The 21,222-nt window shown below is 38.1% G+C and overlaps 1 protein-coding gene across 1 annotated transcript in view; it reads left to right on the top strand.

Moving 5' to 3' along the window:
- VPS35L (VPS35 endosomal protein sorting factor like) overlaps positions 1-21,222 on the top strand; it is a 122,017-nt gene that overhangs the window by 55,317 nt on the left and 45,478 nt on the right. Inside the window, exons 18-26 of the mRNA XM_036741682.1 lie at positions 238-291; positions 1,227-1,307; positions 2,427-2,489; positions 8,214-8,299; positions 9,223-9,303; positions 11,113-11,176; positions 17,191-17,289; positions 18,702-18,779; positions 19,294-19,408. Of these exons, the coding sequence (XP_036597577.1) occupies positions 238-291; positions 1,227-1,307; positions 2,427-2,489; positions 8,214-8,299; positions 9,223-9,303; positions 11,113-11,176; positions 17,191-17,289; positions 18,702-18,779; positions 19,294-19,408 (721 nt within the window). The remainder of the gene's footprint in view (positions 1-237; positions 292-1,226; positions 1,308-2,426; positions 2,490-8,213; positions 8,300-9,222; positions 9,304-11,112; positions 11,177-17,190; positions 17,290-18,701; positions 18,780-19,293; positions 19,409-21,222) is intronic.

The following is a 21,222-nucleotide window of genomic DNA, read 5'->3' as shown; positions in this document are numbered from 1 at the left end:
CAGCAATACGAGGTATCATGTAAGTGCTGAAATGGGTAGGTTGACAGTCATAGGAGTTCATATGGGGGAAAATATATATCATAAACTAGCGGTCCTTGTGTCACTCTAAATTGTTTTGTGTATCAGAAAACCTAAGTTGGCTTCATGCTTGATTGGATATTGCTACTGATTAAATTAATTGAATCTCACTGTTTGTAGCTAGTGCTTGTTATAAAAATAATTTACATTTTCTTGTAGGACTATATTAATTGCGCTGAAGTATGGGTGGAATACACGTGCAGGCATTTCACGGTATGTTGTTATTCTGAAATTTTGTGAAAACCTTTTTTTTCCTGTTTTACCAAGAGGTATGCATGCTTTTCCATAGTAACAAAAAAAGGTAGATGAGTTCATTGTTTTTTGTATGGAATTGTAATGTAACATAAGTAGTACTTTATGACAATTCAAAACGACAAGCATTTATTGAGCGTCTTACTATGTCCTAGTGCTGGGCCCTGGCAAAAAACTGAAAATCTTGTCCCTTCCTTCAGGAAGCTTATATTCTACTGGGAAAAACAGCATGAGTGCTTTCATGCAAACATGAAATGTGTATAAAGTAGGTAGCAAATAGTTTTGGAGGGAAGTTCCAGAAGCTGGAGGAATGAAGCTAGACATTCTGTAGAAGGTGGCACGTAAGCCAAAACTTGAATGAAATTAGGGATTCCAAGAGGTGGGGGTGAGGGAAGAAAATATACCCAACCCAAGGAAGACCCTGTTCCCTGCATGGAGACAGGAGATGGAATGTTGAATTGGGAGGGCAGCAGGGAGGCTGGTTGGTTCATGGAGTGTATGAGGAGGAGGAATGTGAAATCAGTTAGAAAGACAGGTTAGAGTGCAATGGTCAAGGGCTTTAAATGTAAGGCAGAGGAATAGGGTCTTTTTTTATATTACTCCTGAAAATGGGCACAACATCCATCAGAATCATTTAAAGTGGGATTAGAATTAGTTTTCTGGGAGAGAAGCTATATTGTTTGGTTATGGATATGATATGGTTATGGATTCCAGATTGTTTGCAGGAAGTTCATCTTAGATAGTGACCTGATTTGTATTTCTTCTCCGAAATTTGAGCTTTGAAGTACATTTTGGAGGAAATGAGTTATAGGTTCCATAGATGTGTGTCCTTTCAAAAGCAAAGTTTTCACAAACTGTTGTTCACAGTGTTTTGGGTTTAATTTTTCCCCAAATAGAAACGGGAGGTCAATACTGTTTTAGCCGATGTCATCAAACACATGACTCCTGATCGGGCATTTGAAGATGCATATCCACAGGTAACAGAGTTTTCTCTTATTTCAGCTTTGTTAAATTTCGTCTTGTGCAACTGAATTAAATATCAGTTATCATGAAACGACTTACTGTTTTATTCAGAACTAGGAAACTTTTGTAGGTCAAGAGTTAGTTTACGTAATGATATAATGGCCCAGAATTTGTTGTCTGAGATTGATTGTGAACTCGAATGAATAAGAGGCTGGATGGAAGCTATAGAGAGTAGATCAGTTATGGGCTGTCCTAAATGACCTTTGAGGGGCAGCTAGGTGATGCAGTGGATAGAGTGCTGGGCTTGGAATTAGGAAGACTCATCTTTCTGAGTTTAGAGCTGGTCCCAGATACTTACTAGCTGTGTGACCCTGGCCAATTTACTTCACTCAGTCTCGATTTCCTCATCTAGAAAAGGAGCTGGAGAAGGAAATGGCAAATCACCGCAGTATCTTTGCCAAGAAAATCCCAAATGAAATCACAGAGTTGAACGTGACTGAAGTGACTGAACACTAACACAGTTTACCTTCGAGATTGATTCCCATTGAAGGATTGTTACTGTTTTTGTTTCAGATAATTGTCCATTACACTGTCAAAAAGGCCAAACCAAATAACAGTGTTTTGTTGTGGTACTTTTCCTTTCTATGTAGGATTTATTTATTTATTTTAAATTTTAAGTTCCCCTCCCCGCCGTGGATAAAATTGATTTTCTCTTCCTCTCACCCTCTGTTCTCCACATTAGAAAAATAAAGCTCAGATTTATTTTTTAAAATTAGCTTCCCAGAGATGTCTTGGGATCAGTCCACATTCAGGCCAGTTTTCTGCCGCCTTTTGGGTCTATGGTCTCATACAAACAGAATTCTTATTTACAATTTTGATCCTGAGAACCATTGTAACATCCTATAGTATAAAATGTTAATGTTTTCATTGCTTATTTTACAAGAATTTTCAGTGATAAGGGTTGAAAGAAGAAGAAACCATAGTCAAAACAACTGATTCCTTGAGCTGAATCCTTGTATATCCCAAACTGATTTTTTATTTCCAAATTTAAAGTGTGTTTTATACATATATGTGTATGTTTTATATATATAATATGTGTCTATTAAATAAAATGTGTACATTTTATTTTTTAGCTTCATTCAATAATTAAGAAAGTTATCGCCTACTTTCACGATTTTTCAGTTCTTTTCTCAGTGGTAAGTGAGAATTTAAAATCATGTGTGTGTGCGTGTATGTGTGCATTTGTGTGTGCATGTGTGCATGCTCATGAATGTATGCACACGGATGCCATCTAGCAGTGTCTTGAAACTCTAGAATATCTTCTTAGTTTCCCAAACAGTAGTTTCATTTTTTCTTCTTTACTTTGGTTATAGTTGACTAAATGAACCCTAATTTTTATGTTATCTGCTGGAAAGCTGCATTATTGGGATTTCCCTAATTAGGACTGACACTAGGCAAAATGGTGAAGGAGCAAAGTTTGTTTTCAATCTCTTCCTCCTTTTGTTTTATGCTTATCTTCCTCTTTCTTTTGTGTCATTTTCCTTAGAGGTATCTAGTGGATTGATACTGCTTCCTCTCTGCTTAGAATTTCACCATGACATCAGACCTAAACTCGTACTCTTGAAGAAATGCTCCCTCAACTCCTAAAGGACCTTTCCCCAAACTGTTGTTTCTTTGAGTCAGTTGATCTTTGGTTGTTCTAGGGAATTCCCTCATTGAAACGAATTTTCCCTAATGTGTGGATTTTTAACCTGTTAACTGTCCTCCAGGGCAGGGGTTCTTAAAAATTTCAAGAAAGGGGCACAGTGTGTGAACTTGGATAGTGAAAAAAGTTATCTTTATATTTACAAACCTTTAACTAAAATTTAACTTTTTCTTCAGTTACGGATTTTTAAAAATTGAATTTTATTTGTAGTTCTGAATTATCTTCCTCCCCCTCCATTGAGAAAGCAAGAAAAACAAAACCATTACAAATATGTGTAGTCAAGTAAAACAAATTCCTACATTAGCCATGTCCAAAAAATGCTTTTAAATCTGCACTCCGAGTCCATTGTAATTCTATCTAGAGGTGGTGGATAGCATGTTTCGTCTTGCGTCCTCTGGAGTTGTGGTTTGTCACTTGTCTTGATCAGAGTTCTTAGGCCTTAATTATGAATTTTTAAAAATGACAGCTTTCTCAAAAAAGTTCCATCGATTTCACCAAGACCACCACCAACTTTGTGTCAGTAACACAAAGACGAAGAACTCTGACCCTAGAATATGGAGTGAATCCATTAATCAACAAGCATTTAACAAACGCTGCTTTGTGTTCAATTTGATGCTAGGTCTCATAACTGAAGGAGAAAGAATGGGCACTTCAGCTCTCATTGCTGATGTGAGGTTTCTGTTCAACCACGGTTACGTTGTTGTGCTATGACAAAGACATTTTACGTGTCAATAACAGAAGCATGGGGTTTGCTTGTAGGCTACAGCCTCCAAAGTACAGCACCCATGGCACCCATGCCTTGTTCTTATTTCAAAAAGCACTCCAGGGAAGTGAAATTGAATAATTTCCTGAAATGTAGCCATCAAATTCTTTTCCTTTTCGATGTCTTCCAGGACACTGGTAAATCTGGCGTTCTTCTCTTCGATCTGCTGTCCAAACTGGTCCCTTTATTCTGCCTGTCCTCCGAACCTTTTTCCACTTGAGCTTTTTTCTGAGCTTGTTTTTCCATTTCTTCTGTTATCTAGCATTCTTTAGTCTACTGTAGTAACTTTCCTCTGAGTTGAGTGAAATTAAATCCTATAAACTTTTCTACCTTTTCTACTTTTTCCATCATTTTCCCCTGAGATTTCTTAGTCTTGTTCAATTCATTCTTTTATTCCTTGTTATAATTTTGATAAGTTTTATTCCTTGAGTGGTTTATTATTTATCTGAGCATATCTTTCGGGATTTCTTGTGCTGTTTTCTGTGTAATTTTTGATGCTGTTTCAGTATTTGTTTTTTTTCCTGATACTTTTTGCCCCTTGTTTCTCTTGCACTTCCATCATTTTTAAAAATTTTATCACGGCTTTTCTTATTTTCTTAGAAATTTTCAGTATTTTTTTTTATATTTCTGTTCCTATTGTTGAGGGAACCACAGGGAGGCTGGATGCCTTGGGACTTCACTCGACCTGAAGGTCCCTCCCTTGTTTTCTGTCACCATGCCTTTTCTCTGAGCTCAGTAAGAAATCCAGCCATGCAAGCCTGTAGGTTACACAACTCCACTTAAATAGGACCGTTGAGAGGTTTGGAGTGTGTGTATTCATAATGTTTATTAATGTTTGGTCAGTTGCACTTTTTTTTTCCCAGAAGAGGGAGCATATGAGTTGGGTTTTAAAGGACTGATGGAAAAGTAATGTTGGAGCCAGGGGGAAAGAACATTGTAGTATTGTGCAAATGCAAAGCGTGCCATAAAATGTAGTAGTTCTGCTTAGCTTTACTATGTCAAAGGGTGAGTAGCGTTATGTAAGGCTGGAAAGGTAGAGGGTCTTAATTCTACAAGACTTTCAATGCTAATCAAGGGAACTTGGACAATCATAGGGAATCCCTGAGGATTTTGGAAAAGAGTTAGACCTATTCATCAGCAAGATGGATCTGTGTGAAGAATGGCTTGGGAATGAAGAAGGAGTCAGTCTTGGATTATCAGAATGGATTCACACTAAGTTTATCATATGATCACAGAGTCATAAAGAACCTCGAAGGCTTATGGAGACCAACGTTTCCCCAGCTAATTTGGTCATTTAAAACTTTTGGAGGCTTGAAAATATTGCCCAAACGCACAAATACCGGTCCGGGCTGTGAGTTAGCCTCCTTGGAAACATGGGGCCAAATTAGAGCAATTAAATTCAAGAACCACTTATTAAGCACCTGCTGTATGTAGGGAGCTGGAGTTTGCATTCTGCTGGAGCAGGTGTAATGTATACTGTTAGAAAGTTTATGCGAAATAAAAACAAAATAATGTTTCTGGTGGGCTGCACTAATTATTTGAGGAATTCAGAAAGCTCTTGAGTTCTTGAGAGGTGGTGGCTTGCCTGTGCCTTGATGGCAGGGAGGGCCTCTAAGAGGCAAAAGTGGAGGACGACTTGTATACAGCTGTGGGTTGTCTTATGTAGCAGACGAACAGTTGTCTGGAGTGTGCAGTGCAAAAAGAGAGATATAGAAATCATCTAGAACTAGATTGTGCATGGCTTTAAATCTAAATATAGGCATTTGTGTGTTATCTCAGGTAACAGGGAGCCTTGAAGCTTTTTAAGCAAGGACCTGACATGGTTGGATCTGTGCTTTAAGAAAGCTGTTTTGGTCCTTTGAGGGAAGAGACACTGGAAGTAGGATGTCCATTCAGAGGATATCGCAGTTCCCCAGGTAACAGGATTGAAGGCCAGGTTAAGGGAGTATGAGCGGAGAAGTGGAATTGGGTGTGAGCGATGTTATGGAAGCAGAACGAGTAAGACCTGGCGAGTGAAGAGTCGAAGAGAACTAATGTGTAAACCCTGGTGAATAGTTGTTCTGTGCTAGTGCTGTGGTGGGGTTGGTGGCATCTGGGGAGGGCTTTTTTAAGAAGGGGAGAGCCTTGAATGTGTAGTTGTCAAAGAAGACACCAGTAGAGAGGGAGAGGTTGAATGTTGGGGTGTGTGAGTAGGGGTAGTCTGCTGGAAGATATGGCAGAAGATGGGATCCACAGCACATGGAGAGGGATTGGTCTTGGGAAAAAGAAGGGCTGCTTTTCCATCAGAGACTGGAGGAGAGGAGGGAAAAATGGATAATGATGGTGAGAATGAGAATGAGGATGATGAGGGTGAGAGAAAAGGGTGCCAGTGGTGAATGTCTTGTTTTCTTTTCAAACATTAGGTAAATGCCTCAGCTGAGAGGCGTAGGGGAGAGGGCACTATGAGAAGCTTGAGGAAAAGAAATGAGTGGTTTGAAATGGCCATTGGTGAGAAGAGCACCCAGGTGAAATTAGACAACCTAAATTTGTCATTGGCCCTGTTGGTGTATTTATGTTACTTCCTTTTGTTCCATTGAATACAACATGAGTAGAATTGGTAAAGATGTATGGAAAGGGAAAGATGCTAACATCTCTTTTATACGTGTTGAGTTTGAAATGCAGTGGGATATGTAGTTGGAAATGCCCAGCACGCAGTTAGTTTGTGGATCTGAGAGCCAAGGAGAGATTAGGGTTGGATATATAGGTTTGAGAATCATCCAAATAAAGGTCAGTGAACTCATGGGCAGCCAGTGGCGCAGTGGATACGGTGCCATGCCTGGAATCAGGAAGACATCTTCCTAAATTAAATCTGTCTTTAGACTAACGACATGCGTGACCCTAGGCAAGTCACTTAACCCTGTTTGCCTTAGTTCCTCATCTGCAAAATGAGCTGGAGAAGGAAGCAGCAAACCACTTTAGTATCTTTGCCAAAAAAAACCCTAAAGAGGGTCATGAAGAATTGGATGTGACTGAAAAACAATTAACCGTGGCAACAATAAAATGAACCCATGGGAGTTCCGTGTAATTAGCAAGGCCAGCGCAGAGCCTTGGGGTACATTCACACAGTGAACAGGACACGGACTGTGATCCCACCTCGGAGATGGAAGAGGAAAGTCAAGGATGAGCAGTATCATGAAAGCCAAGAGAAGAGAGGAAAAGCTTGTTGGCAGTGTCAGTGAATGCAGTGACGTTAAGAAATCCAAGGACAGAAAGGGCCATTGGATTTCACAATTGTAGCAGTTTCATGACTGGTTCCAGAGAAGAAGCCTTCCTAGAGGATGAGAAGTGAGCTGGGAGGAGAGGAAGAAGAGATGATGACTATAGATGACTTGTTCTGGCAGTTGTACAATAAAAGACAGGACATAGTGATACGGACCTAAGGGCATGGCAGAGTCAAGGGAAGGTTTCTTAATGATGGAGAATGTTTTTAGGCAATGGCAAAGGAGCTAGTGGATAAGGAAAGATAGAGAAAGAGAGCCTGAGAATGAGTATGTGAAGGCTTGACAGGCAGAATCCTGGAGGAGACAAGAATGAGTGGATTCCAGGGCACTAGCAGAGGGATTAGCATTGTCAGAGTACCGGAGCCATGGAGGAAGGACTGGGACGTGGTGTTGAAAGGTTGGGAGGTATAGAATTGGGGAGAAGAGCGACCTTGTGACTGATGGCCACTTCTTTTCTCAGTGAAGTTGGAGGTGAGGTCTACTGCTTGGAGGGAGAAGGGATAGCACAATAAAGGTAATTTGAGAAGAGAAGTCATGGAATGGCCCCTGTGGAGAGTGTGATAGAGTGAATCAAAGAATAAAAGGATGGCCGTGCAGCAAGCATTAAGGGCCTGGTTGTGATTGAGTGATGTCAGTTTGTAGAGGATCCAGTCAGCACAGGCAGAGCCTGTTTTCATAGTGGTAAATTGCTGTGCTAATAAGTATTTTTGACATAGATAATTTCATATTTAATACTTTAGAACAGGGGTTCTTAACCTGGGGTCTGTGAACTTGTTTTAAAAAATATTTTGACAACTGTATATCAACATAATATATTGATTTCCTTTTTTAATCCCACATACTGTACTTTATGTATTTAAAAATATTCCTCAGAGAAAGGGCTTCACTGGACTGACAAAGGGGGCTAGTCACACACACACAAATTTGAGAGCCCTTGTTGTAAAGTGAAAAATGTCATTAATAGTTAAATTTCCACACAGAATCTTTATTTGCATTGAGTAGAACATTAGGATTCTCTTCAGCACAATTTGGGAAAGAGTGATTTATAGATTTTCCTTTCAGACAAGAATACCCTTGAGCCACTGTAGATAGATAGGAATTTCTCTCTCCTTTTAAAAAAAATTTTCAGAGAAATATTTTACAACTTCTTTCCAGTAATCCATATTAATTAGATGTGCTTGGTTATTTTTAGGAGAAATTTTTGCCATTTCTGGATATGTTCCAAAAAGAGAATGTCCGAGTGGAGGTTTGCAAGTGCATTATGGAAGCTTTTATTAAGTAAGTATGGAAGCATTCTTGAGTCAAATGTATTGATGATAAAAATGTATTCACTTTGTAGATCTCTTTGCATTTATAACATGTTCTGTATATTCAGTTATTATAAGATAAAATAAGTTAATATTTTTAATAGCCCTGCTGTTTTCACATTATGATAGTTTTAAAATATGAAGCAAATGGAACAATTAGTAGTGGTAACACATTTGGATAATTATTAGTTATATAGTTCTGAACTAACTTGTTTTTAAAACACGAAGTGCCTCTCCTTAGTACCTTGGAAGCACCATTCATATTGTGAACTTAAATTCATTATTTTCTGTTAGCTCCAGATGCTCCTGCAAAGCCCAGAACATTTAAGTAATTATTTTGATTATCCTATGAACAGGTCCTGTCCTCAAAATTGAATGCCTTTTTTGGTGGTTGTGGCAGAATTTGCACCATTGTTTGGTGCCTTATTTACCAAATATGTGTTTTATATGATTAGGAAGAAACATGAGTACTCTAAATTTATGTCACTCTTTGCTACAATAATTTGGTCTTTATTTTTTATTGTGTACATCCAAATTGTGCTTTTACTTGGCAGTTAATGTACAAAGAAAATATGTTGAGGATACTGCCGAACATATTGACATTATATTTAAGGGGCTAATTTTTAATGCATTCTTACTGTGTTTTCAAATTTTCAGCATGTGTAAAGTAATAAATTACTTGTCACTTGGAACCCTGCCTCCCCCCTCAAAAAAGAACAAGACCTCATCCTTAACTAGTGAACTGATCTATGCAGATTATATAAAAATGCCCCTTTTATAAATATATGAGATTTTGGGTTTTTTTTTTTTGGCCTGGCATTATGCTTTTTCATTGTCCTAAAACATTCCAGTACTCTTTGTAGCTTTTGCCCTCTATCTTTAAATGTTTTTTAGACATCAGCAAGAGCCTACCAAGGATCCTGTCATCCTGAATGCTTTACTGCATGTTTGTAAGACGATGCATGACTCTGTGAAGTAAGGTCCCATTCATGTCTGTGAACCATTGAATTCTTATGTGGTAAATGTTAGATTGGATATCCCAAGAGTTCGTACCAGAAAATTATTGATTTAAAATGCAACCCTGACTATCTTCATGTGTTATAACTTTGTTTAGCCCACTAAGATTCTCTCTAACAAAGAGCTAACGAGGGTATTTTGTTGCTTTTTAATGATGGGAAGGAAGTCAACGGATAATCTTTTGATAATTGAAAGGTAGAAATGAAGCGGCAGATGGTTTTTAAGTGATTTAAAAAAAAGCCTATTGTGTTTTCAGTGAACTGAGACGAAAAGCCTTTGAGAGTATTCTCATAACAGCAAGTAGCAGAACATTTATCCAATAATATATCATTTTAATTAAAACTCATTACCAGCTAATTATTTCAGATTCATACAAAATATTGGAATTGTTCAAGTGAAGGACAGCTTTGTTCTGTAGATTGTCTAGACTGGAGTCTGAAAGAGCTGCTTTCATTGCCCTTGGGGGTCAGAATCCTTTCAGAATTCTTTGGAAAGGGCCAAGTGATTGCTTCTGCCACTTGCCTTTTTTTTTTTGGCAGGTATTACATTACAGGTCCATTTAAGGGGGGAAGGGATCAAAAGTTCTGATTCCCCAAGATTCTTAAATCATAGAAATATAATCACTGAAAACTGCTATGAGTCCAGGAATGAAAATTGGTTAATTGATAGTTTATGAGAAATGTAATATGAAATAAGGCTAGAAAAAACTGCACACATTGGAAGTGTCCTGTGATCCTGCAGGCCCTCTCCACCCCTGACTGACTAGATCCTCTCAGAACCTCCATTAAAAAACAAAAAAAGATTCTTTCCCTCCAATTGTATGAATCAATCAAAGTTTGGTTGTTTTAGAGATAGCTGTGTATTCATGGTTTTCAGCATCTTCCAGATCATAAATAGTGTTACCATTTAGGTTTCAGAACATTGATAGCATTCACTGTGCAGGAGTTGTCTGGTAAGCAAGAGAAATAGGGAATGTCTTTAATAGTCAGCAGTAGAAATAGTGAAGCCCTTGGGGTTGGAGGTGAGCGGCTGGAGGGAAAGATGAAGCAACAAAATAACCTCATGAGAGGAGAAATTCTTTTCTTCAAGTTTGAAAAATTCTTCCCTCTCTTTTTATTTACAGGGGTGGGGAACCTGCAGCCTCTAGGCCACATGTGGCCCTCTGGGTCCTCAAGTGCAGCCCTTTGACCGAATCCAGACTTCACAGAACTTTTGTTGTTAAGTCAAAAGGCCACACTTGAGGACTGAGAGGGCCACATGTGGCTTTGAGGCTGCAGGTTTAGGATTTAAATATCTTCCCCCCTTTCCCCTCAAGCTTTTATATAGATATATAGATATTTATAGAGTGATCTATAGGTCAGTATATATGTACAAATATAAATATATGTCTATAACATAGAAACTTGAAGGGAGATAGATAGATAGTCAAAATAATCTGTTTCTGTAGAGCTAAATGGTCAGAACCTCTCCTGACTTAGAGGTTTTTGGATTGTACTTTTCAATAGCATTCACATTTTAAGGAATGCTTCTTGTTGCACCAAATTTATACTATTGCAGAGGAATACCAATGAATATAATGTCATCTGAGAAAGATGAAAGACCCATTAGTAAAATGATCTTCAATTAAATAGGAGGTAAAAATGTCCAGCTTGCTGTGATTAAAAAACCAAGTTACATTTTTTACAACCACGTTGTTTAACTTTTAACATATTCTCTTGAGCAGACCAGTTGTTTCCATCTTCAGTAATGTAAATCCATTGTTTACAGCGCACTCACCCTTGAGGATGAAAAGCGAATGTTGGCAGTTTTAATTAATGGATTTATAAAAATGGTAAGTGGTTGTGGGGAGTAGAAATTTAGTCCATATGAAAAGTGTCTATACATATGTACACAGAAAAAATAATGTAACTTTCTTGTTTTCTGGTAAACTTGGTAAAAAAGGAAATTTTTTCTATATTGTTGTTGGAATTATTTAGAAAATGCCTCAATCAATGTAAATATCTTGTCATCGTTTTGATGCATATTTTGCAAAGCTCCCGTATATGCGAGTCACGTGCCTCTCTTTGTTGAGGTAACTTTGAGACAAGAATTAAAGTAACTAGTTAACTTTGAAAGTGGAATCATACTCAGCAGCTGGCTTGCTTATATGAAATGAAATATAGAATTAGATATTGATAACAGGCTAGATTCCTGAGCCCATGGTAGAAGATGCAACGGTGCATTTTATTACCCCCTTGATTTAGATACTCATTTAGAATGTGGTGCTTGTAGTTTTGTTTTACTTATCTGAAAGTCACAGAAACTAATGTAAAGGAACAAGAAGCAGTCAAAGGATTCTAACAACCACGCTAAAGATACCAGTGTTAAATCTCCCTTTGGATAAGAATGGGGAGGAAGAGATGTTTCACTTTCCTGGTGTAACAACAATGCTCCTTGCAGCTGCTGTGGAGCCCAGCACACAGGAAGGCTGCCAGCACAGGTTCTTTGATCTGCTTTTCCAAGGAAAGCAACTTTAAGGGGTTATCAATCTCAGTTTAATTAAACATACATATCATTCACCTAGTTCAGGGAGAAAAGTCAGCACCGTGAATTTCAGAGCAAATACGAACAGAAATTCCAAACAGATGAACAGCCAGGCTTTTATTTGTCTTACCAAATCACAATACATACATAGTTACCAGTGAGAAACACCAATGTCTGGGTTTTCAAAGCCGGGAGGCTGTTTCAACAGCTACCTAGCGTCTCATCAATGAGTGTGTCCCCAAAGGTGACATGCTAACCTCAGAGTATATACGCACAGTTCTTCAGGGTCAAAGGACATCACAACCTTGCAACTCAAACCCGTGTGAAGTAGGCCTTCCCTTGACTTAAGCAGGTCATCAAAGACTCCTGATTCAATCAAAGATTCCTTTGTGCTGAGAAGCACCCCAAAACACAGACCACAAAAAGTCCACTTTGTTTGCCATTGCATTTGAAAGACAAGACTCATTAAAGGCATTTGATGGCCTTAGCATTCCAAAAGAGAACTGCAAAAAAGTCCCACTCTAATTACCATAACACCTGGGGAGTCAGGCCTGCTTAAAGATGGGGAAAGGGAGAAGCTTCTTGGATGAGAGTTTTCTTTTCACATTTTTACTGGCTATCTGTGAGTACCTAGAAGAGCAGCACTATTAGTGTTAGGAGGCTCTTAGTAGGAAAACACTTGACGAATGGCTTTAGAGAGCCTTTAAAAAGGCCATGGCCATTGTAAAATTCCTTTAATTCTCTTTTCAGTGAGCTCTTGGAAATCTCTTAGAAGTTAGAGAACAATGGATGCCTCATAGCCCAACGTACATTTCAAGTCATTTTAGATAGTTGTTTAGTCCTTCAGTCATGTCTGACTTGCTGTGACCCTGTGGACCACACTGTCCATGGGGTTTTCTTGGCAAAGACATTGGACTGGTTTTCCATTTCTTTCGTCAGTGGATTAAGGCAAACAAAGGTTAAGTGACTTGCCCAGGGTCCCCCAGCTACTCATTGTCAGAGGCTGGATCTGGACTCAGGTCTTCCCGACCTGAAGCCCAGTGCTCTATCCACTGAACCATCTGGCCACCCATTTAGATCCTTAACTTTTTGTGTGTCATGGACACCTCCATTTTAGATTAGGGAGTCTTTAACTTTTTTTTGTTAGGCAGCTAGGTGGCACCATGAATAGAGCACTGGGCCCGGAGTGAGGAGGACCTGAGTTCAAATCTGGCCTCAGACAAAGTGGCAATGTGACCCTGGGCAAGTCACTTAAACGCTGTACGCCTCAGTTTCTTCATCTGTAGAGTGAGCCAGAGAAGGAAATGGCAAACTACTCCAGTTATCTTTGCCAAGAAAACCCCAAATGGGGTCATGAAGAGTGTGACGTCACTGAATAACAACAAAACTTCTCGTGTCATGGATCCCTCTGCCAGTCTGGTGAAGCCTATGGACCGTTTCTGAGAATGCTTTAAAATTTAATATTTTATTTTTCCCAAATTAAATGTAAAAACAATTTTAAACATTCTCTCCCTCTCTCCCTCTCCTCCCCCCGCATTGAGAAGGCAAGCAGTTTGATATAGGTTATATATATGTAGTCATGCAAAACATATTTCTATATTAATCATCATATTTCTATCATTAATCAAAAAAAAGAAAAAGTTTAAAAATGTATGTAAGTCATCCGGACTCCACCAATTCTTTCTCTGGAGATGAATGGCATTTTTCATCATAGGTCCTGCAGAATTGTCTTGGATTTTTGTGTCACTGAGAATAGTTAAGGCATTCACAGTTGTGCATCATACAGTATTGCTTTTACTGTGTACAATGCCCTCCTGGCTCTGTTTATTTAACTTTGGATCAGTTCGTGTAAGTCTTCCCAGGCTTTTCTGAGAGCATCCTGCTTGCCGTTTCTTATAGCACAATAGTATTCCATCACAATCATATACCACATCCATATTCCCAATTGATGGACATTCCCTAAATGTACAATCCTTTTCCACCGCTAAAAGAGCTGCTATAAATATTTGGGTACATATAGGTCCTTTTCCTTTTTTTTTTTTTTTAATCTCTTTGGGATGAAGATCTACAGTCCTAGTAGTGGTATTGGTGGGTCAGAGGGTGTGCATGGTTTTACAGCCCTTTGGACATAGTTCCAGATTATTCTACAGAATGGTGGAATCCATTTTCCCACATCTCCTCCAACATTTGTCATTTTCCTTTTCTGTCATATTAGCCAATCTTACGGGTATGGGGTGGTACCTCAGAGGTATTTTAATTTTCATTTCCCAAATCAATACTGATTTTGGGGGCATTTTTTCATATGCCTATAGATATGTTTGATTACGTCATCTGAAAATTGCCTGTTCGTATCTTTTGACCATTTATCAGTTGGGGAATGGCTTTTATTTTTATAGATTTGACTAGGTTCTCTATATTTTTGAGAAATGATGCCTTTATCAGAGAAATTTGCTTTAAGATTTTTTTTCACAATTATGATTATTCTGTATTTCCCTCCATCATATTTTCCCCTCTTTATCCTATTCTTGCTTTCCTTTTGCCCTGTCCATTCTCAAAAGCATTTTACTTCTGACTACTGCCTCCCCCAATTAGCCCTCCTTTCCATCATCAGCCTCACCTCCTCAATCACTCCTGCTTTGCTGTAGGGTAAGACAGATTTTTATACCCAACTGAGTGTATCGATATTCCCTGTTTGAGCCAATTCCAGTGAGAGTACGGGTCATGTGCCCCTCCCCCCCAATTCAAAACGTTTTTGAATGCATAAAATACATAAGGAAACCAATTTTATTGAAATATATTTATCAATTTTTTCTGATTTTTTTAAAAATTTTTATTTTTTGGAGGGGGGAATGCAGGGCAATTGAGGTTAAGTGCCTTGCCCAAGGTTACACAGCTAGTAAGTGTGTCAAGTGTCTGAGGCCAGATTTGAACTCGGGTCCTCCTGACTGCAGGGCCGGCGCTCTACTGACTGTGCCACCTAGCTGCCCCCTATCAATTTTTTTTTTAAGTTCGTGGATCCCAGGTTTAGAACCTTTGTTTTAGATAAAATATAAACATGATACTTTTTCAAGTTTTATTGTCCATCAGTAAGAAGAAACATAGAAAAAAGTCAGTCCCATCCTAGGAGATATATCTTGTGCAATTGACAGATATGCCTCAGGACTAACTCTCCTAATGCCTTTGAAGTTTTCTTTCTACAGTGCTCACCATGTCAGTCAGTCACCATTTTCATTGTGATTATAAAAAGCCCGGTGGGCGTGCAGAGAATCGTGTTAGATCTCAGATACCTTGTTCTAGATGCTGCCTAATGAGAAACTTTACTTAGCCTCTCAGCAATTAAACTTCCTAGCAACGTGAATCATTCTATCTTGGACATTGGAAAATAGAGAAATTTTTATTTTAATTAGTAATGGTATGGAAAATAGGTCAGTGTCAGGGTTCTCCTTATATCGAGAATCTGGATAACGTTCCCAGTTCCCCTATTTCAGTCAAAAGCACCATTACTCTTTTAGTTTCTTTGGCTCAAAACCTTTAGTTTATCTTTGACTTCTCTTTCTTTGATCCCTTATATTCATTCTTATCAAATCCTGTGGATTCTTCCTTTGTAGGATTTCCAGAGTTTTACTCTCTGTTCCTTGTGTTGTCCCCACAGTCCAGTTGCTCATCACCTCACAACTGGATTGCTGCAAAAACTTTCTAATTTGTCTTCCTTGTTGCCAGTATCTCTTTCCTATAATAGGGACAGTATATACCAAGAAAGACCCCGCCATGTTGGCGAGGGTAGTTTTTCTTAAGACTATGCCATAATTTGGCTGGTTGTTCCCTGACAGTCAAAGAAACTGCCCCTGAGACTTCATTGATTCAGGGGATAAGGCTTGAGCTGCTGCTATGGTTTTGCACTTACCTAGAGCATAGAAATTCAGCCCACTAGGAGACAGTGCCCCCTCAGACTGGCAGAAGATGCCCCCCTGTCATGGAAATCACCATACCTCTGATCCAACACCAACAATCGGCCACGTGCATTTCCATATGGAGAAAAGGTTGGGGGAGAGGATGACTGTATGTATCTGAAACAGTGCTGCATTCTTGTTGGGTATCTTTCTCTTGCTGTGGCTAAGTAAACCTCCTTCTGTTAACTCTTAGATGGCCTGGTAGTGTCTCGAATATGAACCAGTGAACAAGCCTGAGTTCCACCTGGTCTACCAGTTTTTTCCATCTATTTTTTGTGTAGTATTTATTGGATTGTCTAAAATACCGCTTTCATTGTGTTAGTCACTTTTTTGAGGGACCTATAGAAAACCCCTGTTATCTTCTCCATTGAGTCTGAACTTCCTTGCTTTTAGGTCCCCCTGTCTATCATATCTTAGTTGTTCCTCAGTATGAAGCTTATACCATAGTTATGCCGTTCTCCTTAATTTCTACCATGGCTTAGTATGTATCTTTGTGCATATTACTAACCTATTTAGGACTATCCTCTCATTTCCTCCTGTTTATTATATACTCACCCTTCAGGGTCTGCCTTATTTCCTCTACTTAATAAATCAGCTTTTCTGGGTACTTGAGCCCACACAGATAATTTCCTTTTCTTAATTATACTTAAGTCTTTAAACATAATTTAGCCTCTAGTTATGCTGCCTCATGTATTTTTTGTTTCATGTGTGTTATTCTTATTTCTCCAATAGATTTTTAAATTTTACAAAATGCCTTAAGTGGGAATGGTGTCTTGTAATTTTGCATTTCCCAGATAGCCTAGCACAATTAGCACTAGCCATTCAATGATTGATTTTTATAGAGTGAAAAATTACTCTGAAGTCTTTTAGGAGCCACTCACATTTTCTTCATCCATTAATCAGATTCCTCCCTCAGTATTTTCCTTCAGCCCCTTTGCTCAAAAGTTCCCCTTGTCTAGAGTATATCACCTCCTTCCTTTGTAATTCTTACCCATCTTTTTAAGGCTTTGTCTCTCTTTCCCTTGATTTTTTGTTCCAGACAATACCCTCATTTTGGCACTTAAATTTTCTCTCCCCAGTTTGATTGTGAGTTCCTTGGAGAAACAGTATTTTATATTTCTTTCATCAGCCACAGTGCCTAGCGCAATCTCTTGTACATTGTGGTAACTGGATAAATATTTATTGATAAAGTGTTATAATATTCTAACTTTTGCATATTCCACTTCCGTGGTTTCTATTTCCCACTTACTGATGAGGCAGGTACCAAGGCAGTATTAACTACTATATTATCTCGTCAAAATGCAATCAGTCAGGAACTTCCGAATGAACAGAATAGATTATCACTTGTCCTCATCTTTCTTCCCGATCATAGGTTTCATTTGGTCGTGACTTTGAGCAACAATTGAGTTTTTATGTGGAGACCAGGTCAATGTTCTGCAATCTGGAACCTGTTCTTGTCCAGTTGATTCATGTAAGTGCATACACAGATCTAATCTGGGCTTTTAATGGCCTGCCGTTGCTGTTGCTTTCTTGGTTAGGAAAAGCAGGGTTTACTAATGTTAACAAAGGCATTCATTGTTTAATGGTTTTGATAGTTTTTATCGATTCAAGTTTTCTCTTAAAATTTAAATGCTACCGTTTCAGTATATCTCCAAGTAAGAATACAGATGGAATTAAATTAAGTGGCTTATATTGATTGTAAATGTTGGCCCTCAGGCCTTTGTTAAAACATAAAAAGAAGAGATATTATAGTGGTTTTTAGCACCTCTATGAAAAGACTACATATGTTCTAACGTTTCACTTGTGTATTTAAAACATTTTTTGTTGTCAGGGTTGACTTCAAGTCAAAAGAATTTTGAAGTAGTGATTCCCCTAGTCTAGCTATCTCAGTTTATGTGTCTTATAGATGAAGATACTGAAGCCATCAGAAAGTATGGGTTACACGGTTAGTGGCAGAACTGGAACAGACCCTACATTTCCTGATTTCATATGGCTTACTTATTGAACTTTTGTAGCAGAAGTAAAAAGTTAAAAATAGGCAAAGAAATCGAGCTGTCTTTGAGAATTCCTTAGTCCAAATGTGGATTTAAAGTGAGTGAATCCAGGAATCAAATTTTAGTGCAGCCAGGCCCCTACAATTTTTGAAAAGGAGATTGTTACTTTTGTTTGTTTCTGACAAGAAATAATCCTTGAAGATTTAGATAGCTTTGCATTTTAATTTGTTCATAGTTTAACTACTGTTGCTCTATTCAAGAAATAGAAATTAGAATGAAGTTCAAGTTTCTTGAAAGACACCTGACTTTCATGCACAGGCCTTCTGTTCTACAATATACATGGCAGCGCTCATTTTATTTGGTGTTTACTAAATTCAGAATTAAAAAAAGACCTGTGGCTAAGTTTTAGTACATATTAAATGATGAACATCTGTCAGGGTGGCAGTCTGCTGCCAGACTTGAAGCACCTACTAAACTTGGGTTTCTATTTTTATTTTTTAAAATTTTGAGCTGGGAGAAAGCATAGAGATCATCTGTAGTGGCAGGAATAGGGAAATCTGGATTTCTGCTCCCAAGTTATTTACTGGTCTTGCCGTTCTGTGAGAATCGCTTGTTTGACAAGTTTCATTTGTTTTGTCGTTCTTGTTGAGGCTTTTCGATTCAGTCACAGTCCAGTGTGGTTATTTTTACTATTTCGACGTTGACAGCCTAATGGCAGGTACGTGGTGTGGATGGGAACTATTCAGATGTCCCTCATAGTAACTGTATACAGGATGAGCATAGAATTGTAGCCAGTGGTCTGTAGTCTTGTGTTTCACAGGTAAGTCAGGTAAGCCGTAGAGCCACATTGACAGTTGACTTCTTTTTATTTACTTAAAAACCTCTTTAGAGCGTGAACAAGTTGACGATGGAAACCAGAAGAGTAATGAGAGGAAATCACTCCAGAAAGACGGCTGCGTTTGCCCGGGTATGTTCTGAAGAGAGAAGCTTCTTAGGCTCAGGATCCTAATTGTTTATTCAGGTTTTAACTTAGTAAACAGTTACTAAGGTAGAAGAATAGTAAAGCACTTGTCAAGTAGCAGGGTGGGCTTAAATACTGATTTTTCAAATCACTCACAGATAAATACATTCTCTTTAATTTCTCATTAGCAGTAATATCTGAAGGAGAATGACAAGAAAGTTGATGTCACTTATGTTAAAGGTCATTTTGAAAGATTGTCTTTCTCACATGGTCTTATCGTAGCTGATAAGAAAGTCTTTTTCATTTGGAAACTCAGATTTGAGGAGCTCTTAGAAACTTTCTCTTCTAAATGTGTATTTTATGGAGCTTTGAGTAGCACCTAAATTCAGACTTTTAGGGGTGGATTTAAAACCATTTGCTTGAAAAAATCTCTCTTTAAAAAGTAGAAATATCAGGCTACCACGCTGGCACCAAAGATGTGTCCTGAGGTGTAATAATAATCTTTTCTTTTCTCTTTTAGGCCTGTGTTGCCTTCTGTTTCATTACTATTCCTTCCTTGACTGGTATCTTCACACGTCTTAATCTCTATCTGCACTCTGGTCAGGTTGCCTTGGCAAATCAGTGCCTTTCCCAAGGTAGGTTTATGTTTTTTCCTGCTAAGGCGACTTTTTTTTTGTTTCTGAAAGAACTCTGTGATGTGTCTGTGGGTTCTTTGTTTTAGAAAAATCCAAGAGAAGTAAATAAATTATGAGTTTTAAATCCATTTTGTACGTAAGGGAAGCTTTGGGCACCTGAACATCTACACTGTTTAAAATGTTTTCCTGTAAGGACTTTATAAAATAATCTATCACAGACAGGCTGGGTAAGGTGGCTCAGACAGACTGGGTTTTGTGTGTCTGGTGATTCTATCAATTAAGAATATTTAATATTATATATCAAAAAGAGCCAACCATCATCCCATATTTTGGAAACTTGAAAACACACAAATGGACCCAAGTTTGTATGAAAACACAACCACCTAGCTTAGTGTTATGGCTGAGAATGATGCTAGAGGGCCTTTGGACAAGTTCTTTCTAGAAAAGATACAGATGCTGTGGGTTTTAGAACAATCGTTGCCTATTTATTTAGAATGTAGTTGAATGAATTCTAGTTACTAGAAATTTTCTATAATATTGTACAGTGACAGTTGGCTATTTCACTGATGGCTCCAAGGCTTTGAAATTTTTCAGGTACCATTTGAACCTTTAAAGAAAGATTAAATAACTTGAAGTAGGCTTTTACTAAAAATGTATTGTTTTAATTTCAGTGGATTGCTTATTGAGTGCTTACAACATGTAAGATGCCGTGGTAAGCATGCTATTCAGTTCTCTGAAAGCTAGTAATCCACGTATAAAACTGATAATAACTCTTGTTTGCCTGAATGTGAATTAAATGAACCCCGTCCATTTTGGTAGTTATATAGTGTAGGGGATGGAGCCCTGAACTGGAAGTTGAGAAGACCTGGATTAAAAACCTCTTTCAGTCACTTACGTTGTGTGACCTTGGGCAAGTCATTTTGCTTTGAGAGAATCAGTTTCCTGTAAAATGAAGAGGATAATGGCACCGTCCTCATGGGATGTTGTGAGGGCCAAATGAGGTAGCGTTCCAAAATGCTTTGCAGATCTTAAACTCTCTGGTTGTTCAGCTCTTCTAGCAGTGAAAAAGAACTTGGAAGTAATGGGGCGCCAGTCAGAGTGGTTAGACCGATTTTTGTGTTTGAGTAATGGAATGCTATTTTGTGAAAAATGGCTAGGGGGCGCAGCTTTAGAAAATCCTCAGAAGACTTGTATGAACTTAGGTGAAGTGAAGTGAGCAGAACCAGAAGAGTTCATGCAATAAAAACAGTATTGTAGAAATGAATAATTTGGAAACACTTAAGAACTCTGACCAATACATTGACTGACCCTGATTGCAGAGGGCTCAAGATGAAACATTCTACCCACCTGACAGACAGGTGATGGACTCAAGGGACAAATTGATGCTTATATTCTTTGAACATGAAAATTCGTTTTTACTGCATATTTGTTAGAAGAATCTCTCCCCTCCCCCCAAAAAAAGGGGAAATGAGAAAGAAAATAGATATTTCTTAATGAAAAAAGTAAAATTAAAAAGGTAAACCACCATTATAAGAAATCCTAGCTATTATTTCATATAAACAGTACTTATTTGTATTGAAAATACATATTAAGATCACAAAAGCGAAGATGTGATCGTTTATCTGCTTAATTTTATTTTGTCTGCCAAAATTAACCTTTCACCCTCTGCTATTGTTTTTCCAACTAGATAAGATAGCTTTCGGGTTTATTTTTATGCAGGTATATGACCAAGAAAATATTTACCCCTCCATATATGATTCTTTTAAACATGATTTTAAAAAATCTTTTTAAGATCAGAAGATCATGGATTTAGA

The sequence above is a fragment of the Trichosurus vulpecula genome, chromosome 1 (genome assembly GCF_011100635.1).
Source record: "Trichosurus vulpecula isolate mTriVul1 chromosome 1, mTriVul1.pri, whole genome shotgun sequence".
NCBI lineage: Eukaryota > Metazoa > Chordata > Mammalia > Diprotodontia > Phalangeridae > Trichosurus > Trichosurus vulpecula.
Note: the sequence above shows the minus strand (reverse complement) of the source record. Positions and strands in the feature narration are given on the sequence as shown.